A 12,812-nucleotide genomic window follows, 5' to 3' on the forward strand; every position below is an offset into this window, starting at 1 on the left:
TCCACAATTTAGGTGATATATCTGATACCGAGGATGTCCTTAAGTGGATGATTGAACAGAAAAGTGACGAGAGTATAGAAGAAATTGATCGAGAAACGTTACAGGAATACATCAACACAAAGGATTTCATGGCAGTTGTGTTTTGTAAGTAAACTAAAACGAACCCCTTGGGGGACGTTAACTAAGGATAATATGCTTGGTTGCAATTATTTATCAAGAGGGATTAAATAGTTCCCAAAATATTGAATACAGGATAATTGTAGTTTTTCAAGCAAATACCAATCCTCGGTTGCTTATCCAAAAGTTCATCATCCCCTCTATTCCAGATAAGGAAGACGATCCTCTCACTCCAAAAGTTCTTCGACATATTGAGTTAATCGATGACGAAGCCAATGAATACGGAATTAAAGTTGTCAAAATGAAGGATCGGCTAATGGCAAAGAAGTATGGTTACAGGAATCCACCTGGAATAACATATTTCCGGAAAGGCAAACCAATTAATTACGATGGGGATATAGATGACGAGGAAGAGATTCTTGATTGGCTTACAAGTCCTGAAAACATGGAAATGACTGAAAGTATTGAGAAAGTCAACAGGAAAATGTTTGAAAAGATACGGAAAACGTCAGACTATCTGGCAGTATTTTTCTGTAAGTATATTTTTAAGGCTCTTTCTGGATCATCACGATCACTCAACCATTTAACCAAAAGGCACTCATCTTGACATTAGGTTTTTTATTGAATTATCACAGATAGTGACGAGTGCAAACAATGTCCTCGAGTCCTTGCAGAAATCGAACACATCGACGACGAGGTCGATCGAGCAGGAATTGATTTTGTTAAAATTGACGACAAAAGACTGTCTAAGGACTACGGTGTATTTGCTTTACCTGCCATTTTATTCTTCAAAGTCAGTTCAAAGGAGCCAGTCATTTACGCGGGTGACCTGTATGCTGAGGATCAAATTCTTAACTGGATTTTGACTCAGAAGGATCCTGGTGGTGATGTAATCGAAGATTTGGAGGGGGAACGACTGAAGCAACTAATTGAAGAGTCAGGATCTATTGCGGTTTATTTCTGTGAGTAGAACCACATCACCTATTGCCTAAGGAATTATTAACCTAAAATAGTATTAAGTTAACGAAAGCCACTGAACTTTCTAGAAATTTGGAGTTGGTTTTCAGTAATAAATGTATTCTTAAATGCGGAACATAAGGCACACAGTAAATATTTTAAATTCATCTTCCATTTTGTAGCATTTTAGAAATCCATAAATCATGATCCAATTTCAAAATTCTATAAACTGAATAAAACGATGATTCTAATCTTTTGTGAATAATATCATAATAGATTTTTTTTCTGTGACTAATTACCAGGTCAGTAAAACTAAGGCTTTAAAATAATTTAATTCACATTTTTGTTGCATAGAAGGTATACCAAAATCTAAAGAATTTCTCAAACTGATAACCAATAAGACAACTTTTGATACACTTTTGAATCATAAGCCAAATTCATTCACTTATTTCACCATAAATATATTATAATCCAAACATTTATAATTATTTAAATAATTCATTAAACTGTTTGCATGAAAAATCTAAGCAGGCCGAAGGTATCAGCTCATTCCGACGAGAGTTGCATTTAACCGATGTCGATATTTGGTAAATCCTTGCTATTTCTCATATCTTCCCTTCTTATTACTTCTGAATAAACTCATTCATTTTTAATTGTTTCAAAAGCTATCCCCCCTTAATATTGTCTTTCTTATGCCGAATAATTGAAAAGGTTGTTTTATTGGCTGTCGTCTTCCAACATCCATTATGATTAGTCAATACCACCAGATCTATTATAGCTAAGATAACTAATGTCTTCTGAAAGATAAATACTTTGAATGGCACACAGTAATACGTATTTAGAAAAGATATATAAAACCATGAAAAATACTATCAGGGAACAAAACACAATGCGATATTTGCAATTCGAAGGCAATGCGTCGGGCACGCATGAAGAAGGAACGGGAACAACAACTACAACAGCAGCAACAACACCATGATATAGGTGGGGATGCTGGTGGCGAACAGGGCGATCAGCAAGGCGACCAACAACCACATCCCACAACATCATCAACATCTACGACTACAAGTCATCATGATGAGGGTACTCTTTTTAAGTAACCACCTTCACCATCAACCCTCACCATAATTTTCAATTGATCCTTACTGCATTGCTTGTCAAAACCCATTCCTGTAGACTTGAAGATATCCATATTATGTTAGTGTATTGAATGTTACTCCATTAGATGTAGACTAGCTCCACTTGTAATTACATTTTTATTAAAAAGGATCTAAAATCTGACTTTTACCTTCTCCCAATGAAGTAGTGATTCTTGTTAAAATTCTTTAAAATATAAAAAGGTCCTTGAAACATGCATATATTGAGCATATTATAGAAAAAAACTGTAATTATACGCGTTTAGTGATGTGAAAAATAATAGGGATGTGAGTAATATCTATAATTCATCTATTTATTCCATCGTCCTTTGTAAAGTGAAAATTAGGTTGACAAAATGAAACCTCACTTTTGCACTTCTGTGCTTTCCTTTTTATTTTTATTGAAGTGGTAATGCCAACCTAGATTGCCCTAGAGTAGTAGCCTAGTCGTTCTGTTCAAACTTATATGTACTATATATCTAAACTAAAACAGGCTTATAAATAACAAAGTTACAAAGCCCCACTTAAAACTAACAGTTTTTCAGTCCACATGTGTGCAGAGGAGGCGCACCTCGTCAATTGTACCTACGGGCTATGTACTGTAATTACTGGCAGGATTTCTAGTGGTCTAAAGGATCATCCTGGTTGGCCGGAGTTAACGTAGAGGGGAGGGTTATCCCAAACACCTAAAAACCAGGCCGCAAATTTTGAAGCTCCCCTGAATTATCTTGTCAACAGACGCTTCCACGCCATTGTGGTAGCCAGAATGTGCGGTGAGGTCCTCCTTTTGGACACTACAGTTTCTTACGTGTCATTTACCATAACTTAACGTGCCCCTTAAACCTAAAAGATCCACAGCGGTCCACGTCCTCAATCGATAGTTCTCCTCCCTCAGTTGTTCATGAGGTGCAGTCTTTGGGATGTCCACCCTGTCTTGGCATGGATAAACCTATTTAGTATGAATTCGCAGGAGTTAGGAACCAACCAAGGAGAACCAAGCCATAAGTATCAACTTCAAAGGTAATAGAGATAAAATTAAATAAAAGAATTTCAAAAATATAAGAACAAGAAAAAAATACAACTAAAACAAAAAAAAAGAGGAAATTAATGATTCACAAGAATTTCCTGATTTAAAAAAAGGAACTTAAATCAAACTAACTAAAAACAGTTGTTTGTAGATACGTATTTATTTGTAAATACATATTTCGGGGACCAGTTGTGCCAGCATATGATCAAATAAGATTTTTGGTCTACGTTATTCTTGAGTATTGAATTTTATCCAGAAATCTTTTAATCGTTATAAGATAATTTAATGGGATATTAGGGTTTGAGTGACAATAACATTGCCTGACTTCTCACTTGCCACCTCTCTTGGAAGCTCTTGGAGCTGTTCCCCTCTGTTTACCGTAAGATCGCCAAGCTCTCTGGGGAATCTGAGTTCCTAGTGTTTTCACCTTCCTTGATGAAATATACGTTGTCTCATGTGATGCTGTTTGCTTCCTGTATGATGTGCCGTGCTATCATGGATTTCAGAGTTGTGCACTTCCTTTTCCTTTTGCTAGCCGTTTCCACTTCTCTTTTGTGCCCGCCTCAGTGTAGCGAAATTAGTCAATTCGTTTGTCTTCTAAAGCTCTTCTCGCGATTTGGACACATCACATATATATCCCTCTAGATTCGTGCTACATTTTTCAGTCCTTGGGGGATCTTAGCCTGCTTTTGAGTTGGTGTATCCTACTCGATGGCACCATGTCGAGGTTCAAACCTTTCATCGTTTTTTCTAAGCTTTGACGAAGCCGCAGAGAGTGTGACCCTTATGCTTGTTGTCCCGAAATATGTCGGTACCAGTAATTCTTGGAACTTTGCCTTTTTCCTCATTAAACTTTCAATAATCGATAGTTGAGAGCATGATCCTGCCAGTTTGGTGGAAATCGCACTATTACTAACAAAGTTATAATAGAGCAAAGTTATCGTTTCTTTACAAAATCAAGACTATGAATGTGAATATCATCCGAAAGTGGATAATCTCACAGAATATATGCATATATTACGTGCTACGTACTAATGAGACAAATGCACACTCAAATGTCTTTTGTGAGAAATACACGAAGCTTTTCATACCTGAGCCGGAAGCTGGACTTCCGGTTTCCCGACTTGTTTTCAAAGTTTTGTGTAAAACAAAACCTTATTAAAATCGGTTTGCCGTCTGTCTGTCTGTCCGCCTGTCTGGCTGTGTGTCTTTTTTTTTGACTGTGGGAAATCCATCATGGATACGCATCTGGAATCTAGGCGATGCATGACGGACTCTTGCCGACTAAAATCTCCCATATTTTCTGCACACTCTCTCTGCGGGACCCCCGTTCCGGTATTGCTTCGCGAGGCTGTTCAGTTCTTAACTGTTCACTCTAAATGAGCTGCTACCGCTTTGCGTGGCGTTAATTACAGTAGCTTCCCTTCTATGTCTCCGCTATACTTCTGCTGTTTTTAGCTGCTGGTGGATCCGTTTCACCATTGCGACTACCTCGTCCCATGCTGTATTTGATCGTACCATGAACCTTATCAGATTTCCATTGTTAAACGGGTACCCACCGTGTCCGGTTTAGAACTAAGTCAGATCTTAACTCGTCTCACCGTGGTTCCGCATAGTCCACATGTTTATGTCTGGGATAAGTCTGTGTGTCCACCGGCCATTCTCCGCATGGTCTCATGCTGCCAATGACCGCATACGCTAACTTTGCTCGTATAGGCTCGCTTCCTGTTTTTCATACAGACGACTTGCCTCATCGGTTAGAATATCTACCGGGATCATCCCCGCAATCACGCATACCACCTGATAAGATATTGTTCGGTAGGCGCAATATGTTCAGAGAGCGCTAAATCGATATGCAGCTTGAAACTGTCTGCAATTTTCTCCGATTTTTATCGCTGACACCCTCACTGGTGCCGCATATACAGAGCTGACGACTCGCAATGAGAGTAATCATAGACTATACTTCGGGTTCCCTACATTTGGAAGCATTCTTGCCAGTGTTGAGTTAAAAGTCGCCCCTTTCTGCACAATAAGCTTTAAGTGGGGTTTAAAGCTCAACTTGGAGTCGAATATTACTCCCAGGTATTTCAGCGATCGCTGAGAGGCAACAACATGCGCCCCGATGCAAATTTCAACAGTTTTCTGTTTCCGCCGTTTTCTAAAGAGCACCAACTTCGTCTTGTGTTCGGCAAGCCCCAGCCCGTGGTCTTTAAGCCAAGACTTGATCGTCCGTATAGTCTCGTTTGTATATATCTGTACTTCGTCGGGGTGATTGGATGTTATAACCACTCCAATGTCATCTGCGAATACGACGACAACGGCTTGTTTAGCTACGGAAGCAATAAGGCGCCATTTTACATTAAGTTCCATGGCAGAGGGCCCAGAACAGACCCCTGTGGAACTCCTGCCGTTATTAAATACATCTTGGACCCTTCGCGAGCGCTACGATGATATGTTTCCATCTGGCAGAATTGAACGCGTTCCTGATGTCAAGAGTCACCAATGCGGAGTAATTCCCTTCATCGTAGACTTTTCTGGCTAATTAAAAAAAACAGCTTGGTAGCACCAACCGCTGCTGTCTGTGTGTCTGTCTGTCTCTCTGTCTATCTGTCTATCCGTCACACGCATTTTTCTCGGAGACGGTTTTAGCGATTCGAACCGAATTTGGTGGGAACTATGAACGCTCACGCATACAGTGAGTTACATAATTCTATGTCGGATTTAAGGGGGTCCCCATACATGCAAAAGGGAGGTGTACTTTTTTTTTCATCAAATATAGTCATGTGGGGTGTCAAATGAAGGGTCTCGATTAGTACTTCCCGAAGCTGGTCTTAGTTTTGACATTTGTTGCAAAGGTAGGGAGTTAAGGGAGTCGAAAGTGACCATTTCTTGAACGGACCCATTCTCGGAAATTGCCAAACCAAAAATCTGAAATCAGCTCTATTTTTTCTACAAAGTAGCGCCAAAAAACACCAAGTACGGATCTTCACGTTGATCAATGTTTGAAACCATCAACTCAGAGGTCAAATATTTGGGAATTATGCTAGACCAAAAAATACTTTGGAAGACACATGCCGGAAACACTTGTCGGAAACCCACGAGAACATGCCCAACGGTATCCCTGGAGGTCCTTCTGCGATTAACCTCCCTCCATTTGCACATACAGATGCAGGCAAGGACGGCAATATTCTGGACGGGAGAATCAGTACGGCGGGGAGCTGCCTAAATCAAAGGAAGATTAATATTCTTTCTAGGTGGAATCCCAAATTATTGATACTAAAGGATAATATGGTAACGAGCTTTCACTTCGATAAGAAGTTTCAAACACGTTGGAGTAACAAGGCAAACTGGCAGAGCGTGACTATGACATATGGCTTAAGCCAGCAATTGATCACTTGGTACACTAACGGATCCATCACAGCAGAGGGAGCGGGTCCGGTGTCATCCAATTGAAGCCAATGTGTAGGTACACTAGCATATTCCAGGCGGAAATATACGCCATAGATGGATGTGCCTCCTTTAATTTCCAAAGGAACTACAGGGGGCAGAGCATTGCTATTCTCACCGGCAGCCAAGCAACAATCAGGAACTTAGGTCAAACCAGGTGAACTCTAAACTGGTATGAGAATGCCTTGAGAGACTGAATACGCTCGATTCGTTCAACAAGGTATGAATACTCTAGGTTCCAGACCATGTTGCGTTGGAAGACAATGAGGAAAGGGACCAACTAGCCAAGGACGTATTTACACGAGCCAGAACCCTTCTGTGGAATCGGAAACGGGCTTATGGCAATGACATTAAAAAATTAAGTAGAACGCTTGAGGGAACTATACTGGACGGGCCTACCAGGAATTCTCGACCCGGAAATATGGGTAGGTCCGTTGAATATTTCAGCCCCCCTGTGCAGCTACAAAAAACCTGTGTATTATATAATCAATCAATTTTAATAAGAATTTGTTTTACACTAAACTTAAAAAATGGATATATCTTCCACAATTGTTATTTTTCATATCACTATCTGTCGTAAAAAGTAACTCTTAAAAGGTGAACTGAAGGTAACAAATATCAACTTAACAGGAAGGACAAAAGTAATGTCTAAATGTAAAACAAACCACTTGATAGAATATGTAAAGTCTAAGAACATACAAATAAAAATCTACAAAATAATTCCGTTTTAGATCCCTTTTCGCATGAGCCTGCACGAATACCAGAATCTACAATGTCTATCTATGAATTCCCCAATGCATATCGTCCAAGTACAATAGCTTATTGTCGTAGAAGAAAGCACATCATCAAAACATCTTTTATCTTTATCAAGCCTTTATTGTTATTATATTGTTATATGCTCGTTTCCAACCCGTCTTTTTCCTGGAAAATAAATATGTACTTAATTTAGAATAGATACTCGTATGTCGCTCATGGAAATAACATCAACTGGAATCAAACAAGAAAAATCTTCAAAGTAACTAACATGTAAATGTGCTTGTTAAATGTTTTATTAGATTTGTGTGTTGAATCCTTACCTCCTGAATATTTTCAATATTTTTCTAATTCAAGGAATTTAATATTTTTTCCAATTTTATTCACTATAGATGCCGACGGGTGCGAACAATGTACCAAAGTTCTGGAGGAGTTGGAAAATATTGATGATGATTGTGATAAGCACGGAATTACCTTTGTGAAAACAAAAGATTTTTCAGTTGCCGAAGAATATGGTGTCAACAATTATCCAGCACTAGTTTATTTCGAACAAGGCGTTCCAAATGTTTTTGAAGGTAAGTTTTGTAAATTCAATGAATGTAACAAGGCAAGCGGAAAGTCAGCCAAATAGCTTTATGTGGGTTTTTATCAGCCCAAGGACTTATTTTACAGGCTGAAGGTGGTGTCACGACGAAGTAAATGCCTCTGTTTTGGGATTAAAAGAGTCCTGATCTCTCCATTTGATGGCCTAATGGACCAATTCTCCCACTGTTTTCGGTCCACGGGACTAATCTGTTTTAGGCTAGCAACTATTTTTTTAAAAAAATAGATGACATGCGGTTTCGCCCAGGGCAGAAACCACTCATCAGACGCTGTCCCACCTCTTCCCTGAGTTATATTGCTCCATAAGCCATATCTGGCTTATACTGTCTACCTTGATGAGTTGTAATTCATAGTGGTGTGCCATACCAGGTGATCATGAACATATGTGAGTCAGTATTTATGTACCCCTCCAGTATATGATATGATGATAATATAGGAATAAACATGTTCAAGCCGTCACAAAGATTAAAAATAGTGGTGCTGCAATATGACGGGTAATTGAAACGTTATCCAACCAACTTCAACAATCGGCATGGACCTTTCAAACTTTGCTTGAACAATTGCATCACCGCGTTAATACTGAAGCAACAAACTGTTATGTCGTCAACAAGCCACTACTTCTGATTCGGGAAATTGCAGTTGTTGGTACTACAGAGCAAAGCTAGCTTGTAAGATTATTTTCAATTCCTCATTTTCTTGCTGAGATGTTACCAGGGCAGCGGAGTCCAGCTGTGCTGAAAAAGCTTCCAACGTTAAAGATGGATATAGAATAGAGGGAATGGATGCCCCGGGCCTACATATTCGGAATATATACCGTGCACGCCTAGCACACGTTTATATTCCAATTAACTGGTGTGATGTGAAGGTATTATTCATTCCCAAACCAGGGAAACTCAAATACATAGACGCAAAAAGCTTCCGACCGATCAGCCTAACGTTCTTTCTACTAAAAGGACTAGAAAAACTAGTAGATCAGCTCATAAGGGATACACACATTCCTAAGTGGCCATGAACTCACGGCAAAAATAAAAAGACGGTGTCTCAAAAAAAATACGCCTTAGGCATCGTCCAGTGGCCGAAACTGGACTTTGCTAACAGCAGGAAGATGCTAACGCAGATTCAGAGGCTTGGTTGCCTAAGTATTACTGGAGCAATGGGTACTACGCCGACTGCGACACATAAAGCTATCCTAAATCTACCCCCCCCCCCCTATTCACTTGGAGGTGAAACGAAAAGCAGCCAATGACGCATATAGACTCGATAGTATTGGAGGGTGGAAAGGCGGCCAATCATACGGTCATGCGTCCATCTCGAAATTCCTTGACAAACATCCGGTGGTTCTGATGCCAGCCGATCTAAAAAGATATAGACTGTCGTAATCACCAAAAGAGAAGAATGGTGGATAAATGACCATGACCCTTTCCAGATTACAGACTTAATAATCTTCACCGACGGGTAAATCATGTAGGGTGGATCGGGCGCATGGGTATTCTGGGAGAATCCGATTATATGTTAGAACTGGCCCGACCCCTCGGAAAAATGACGACCATATTCCAGTGGGATATATATGCTATTTCATTGGTCGCACCATTCGAATCTGTTCCGACAGTCAGGCAGTCTGGATCCACAATGATGGGGGCAGAACCAGCTTTTGGAATCCACTGTCAACTCTGCTCTGAAGGGTGAAATTGCAGGGATTCACGCAACCAAGTGAACTCTTCCCGGCAGGCAAAAATTCTTATGAAAGAACCTGTGGTCGCCAGAGCGGCATTTTTATTGTCCCTTAAGAAGTAGGACATGAAAACCATAGTAGGGCTTTTAACGGGACACTGCTCCTTAAACTACCATGTGGAAAAGATTGGAGTGATCGTTTCGGCTATGTGCAGCCAATGTGAGGAGGAGGAGAAAACGGCCCTGCCCTTGTTATGCAGCTGCCCGGCCGCCTCAGATCTCAGACGAAGAAACCTTGGTAAGGTTTTCTTTAATGAAGTATCGGCACACCCTCTGCCTCTCAATTTAATTTAAACTAACAGTTTGAATAAACAGTTTGAATTAAATTGAGAAAATCCAATTAAGTGGTTAACCTCACTTGTTGCGCCAAATAGGTCATTTCCCCAATTTTTCTAGAAAAACTTGGAAACTTTTTTTAAACGATCATTATATTATCTTAATGTGTATACATTGAGCAACTTTCGGTATTTTTTTCATCGTTACAGTTAACTGACCGTAAAAAAATTAATTTTTTTTTTAAAAGGCACATCCCAATTGCACAATGTTGGGCACCGACGGAGACTTCCCATATAGTGGAGAAGGATGCTTTTTACGAGCAACTACAGGCAGTTCAGGGGAGGCCTCCTAAAGGTGATATTGTGATCATGGTGAGTGGTCTGAATTTCAACTGACCTACACCGTACGAGGAATCAGATCGACCACTTCGCGATCAGCACTAAATTTAGGAGTTGTCTTGTATAACAACAGAGGCCCTGGCATTTACCGCCATCTAATAATCGCTCACGTTCGCTTGTGTCCGCTACTTCTTGCAGCACTGGGTAGGTGCAACCCCCCAATTCCGCTTGTAAAACCCGGCATTCACTCAACAGTGAGAAAGCTATCTTGCTGATTGAACGGCAGATATACTGAATAACCCGCCTGAGAATATCGTTGAGCGATGGGCCATCAAAAGTACTCTTTTCTTGCGTGGTACACAGGTTGTCAGCAACAACCCGAGGAGTGCCATAAGATCCGACTGACTGCAGAATCGTGGAAGCGGATCGATGGACGGAAAGGGTTGCAGGGTCTACTAACCACTGCTTGCGGGGGTGGTGCGCTCGAGGTCCGGTACTGTGCGAAATCCCGAGAAATTCGGCCGTGACAAGGGAGAATTAGCTATTGCCCTGGTCACATCCCGGTCTTTCTCCCCCTCCTCTAGTATCCCACAAGGATCTATTGTGGGTCATTTATTATTTTTTATCAATGACCAACCTTAGTTCGTTGGCGCTCTGCTGATGGATTAGCCCTAAACTTCAGAAAGTGTCACTCTATGTGCTACTCGCTTAAATCCTCACCCACTTCGACTTCGGAATTACTTTGAACAATAAGCTCTGCTACGACACCCATTGCCTCAAAGTCATCAATCGAGCAGCGAAATTGTCAGGTTTTATACTTCGCTCCTCCTCTGATTTTGACTCCATCCAACCCTCCTTAGCTCTTCTCAATTCCCTCCTGAAGAGTACCCTCGAGTAGTTCTTCGTGATCTGGTCACCTTCCCGTAACTGTGATTGTCTTGCCATTGAAAATGTACATCGTAAATTAACCCATTCTTTCTTCTTTAAGAAAAAGTTTTCTCATGTGGACTATCCCTCTCGTCTCCGCTTTCTGAACCTCATCTTCCTACAATAGTGTTGTACCTACCTGGATGTATGCACATTATTTTAACGTTTCCCGTGTCTGATGGACTACTCCACCTTTAATGACATCACCTGCCGTTCTACGTCTTTTAATACCCGCAAGGCAGACATTTTAAAGCTACCCTTCACGGAGCTCGAAGTCTACTTCCATTCCCCGGTTCGTAGAATTTGTCGAAGTTGTAATGCAGAATAGCTTGGTCCTTTAAACTTCTTTTCTTTAAGTAGTTTTAAGAATAGGTTACGAATTTACTGTTTATTGTCCGTTAAATTTACGCATCATAGAAGGCGGCGATGATCTGTTGGATCACCAGTATGCATTTCCGCGCACTCACTTTTCGGTGGATGCAATGAGGACGGTGGTTAACCTAGCAAAACAACTCTAGTTGGCACTGGATATCAAAAACACATACAATTCCGCCAAATGGGGCGGAATTGACGGGGCATTAGCTGATAGAAAAAGAAGTCTCTGGTTTATCTGCTTTGCCGATTACTTGGCTGTAATTGCCGCACCAAGGCACTCAGATGATGTGTGAATCTCTACGGGACGGTGGCGAAGAGAACGGTAGAGACCTGGCTGGAGAAGGTCGACTCTAATCGATGCGAAATCGGTAGAGGTCTTAGTAACGGACCATAAAAACAGAAAACACCGTGGTGGTAGAATTCGGTGAACATACACTCGACTTTAATCCGGCTTTTAAATACCTGGAGGTGATAATTACACTGCGATTCAGAAACACTTAGAGGATACGTCCTAAAAGACAGCTAGTATCATCGCGGCACTTGAAAAAGTGTTGGCAAATATCAAGGCGCCGAAATATTTTAGAAGATTACTTTTGGCCGGAGTGGTGTGATCCATTATGCTTTACCCGACACCTATCCAGGCGAAGGTGCTTGCAAACTCTCAAAGAAAGAAGCAACTGAATTTGGTTTATGGGCCAGAGCCACGTCAGATGAGGAAGTACTTAAGGAGACGACCATAATTACAGCCGACATTCGTTGGCGAAGAAATAAATGTACTGTACTAGCGAGACCCACGGGGCGACACATACAGATTGCAAGAACACCCAAGGCCATAGATGGGACGAGTCTGCAAAATGTTGCTGGCACAGGCTCACTCTCAACATTATGGCTCGAGTGGAGAGACCAACTAGCACATTGCCCTATTCCTGACGGGAGGTATCTGCACTGCTTTGCACTGAATGCCAGCCAAATTATGAATTGTCTTATGCAGTGGCACAGCGCAGGATTCAAAGCATATGGCACTCTACTGCCCAAAGTTCGCGATAGAGGAAAGGAACCTGTACGCGGGAAAAAAACTTGAAGCCAGAGAGTATAATTGAGGAGATGCCTAGGTCAAAAAAGAAC

At 41.0% G+C, this 12,812-nt stretch overlaps 1 protein-coding gene across 2 annotated transcripts in view; it reads left to right on the forward strand.

The window, feature by feature from the left end:
• Positions 1–12,812, forward strand: part of LOC119649874 (intracellular protein transport protein USO1) — a 124,232-nt gene that overhangs the window by 94,318 nt on the left and 17,102 nt on the right. The window contains exons 15-19 of one of the 2 annotated variants that reach the window (XM_038052284.1): positions 13–144; positions 327–650; positions 753–1,079; positions 1,951–2,157; positions 7,830–8,012. In XM_038052284.1, the coding sequence (XP_037908212.1) occupies positions 13–144; positions 327–650; positions 753–1,079; positions 1,951–2,157; positions 7,830–8,012 (1,173 nt within the window). The remainder of the gene's footprint in view (positions 1–12; positions 145–326; positions 651–752; positions 1,080–1,950; positions 2,158–7,829; positions 8,013–12,812) is intronic. The other variant, XM_038052292.1, reaches the window with a different exon arrangement.

The sequence above is a fragment of the Hermetia illucens genome, chromosome 1, assembly GCF_905115235.1.
Source record: "Hermetia illucens chromosome 1, iHerIll2.2.curated.20191125, whole genome shotgun sequence".
NCBI classification, from domain to species: Eukaryota; Metazoa; Arthropoda; class Insecta; order Diptera; family Stratiomyidae; genus Hermetia; species Hermetia illucens.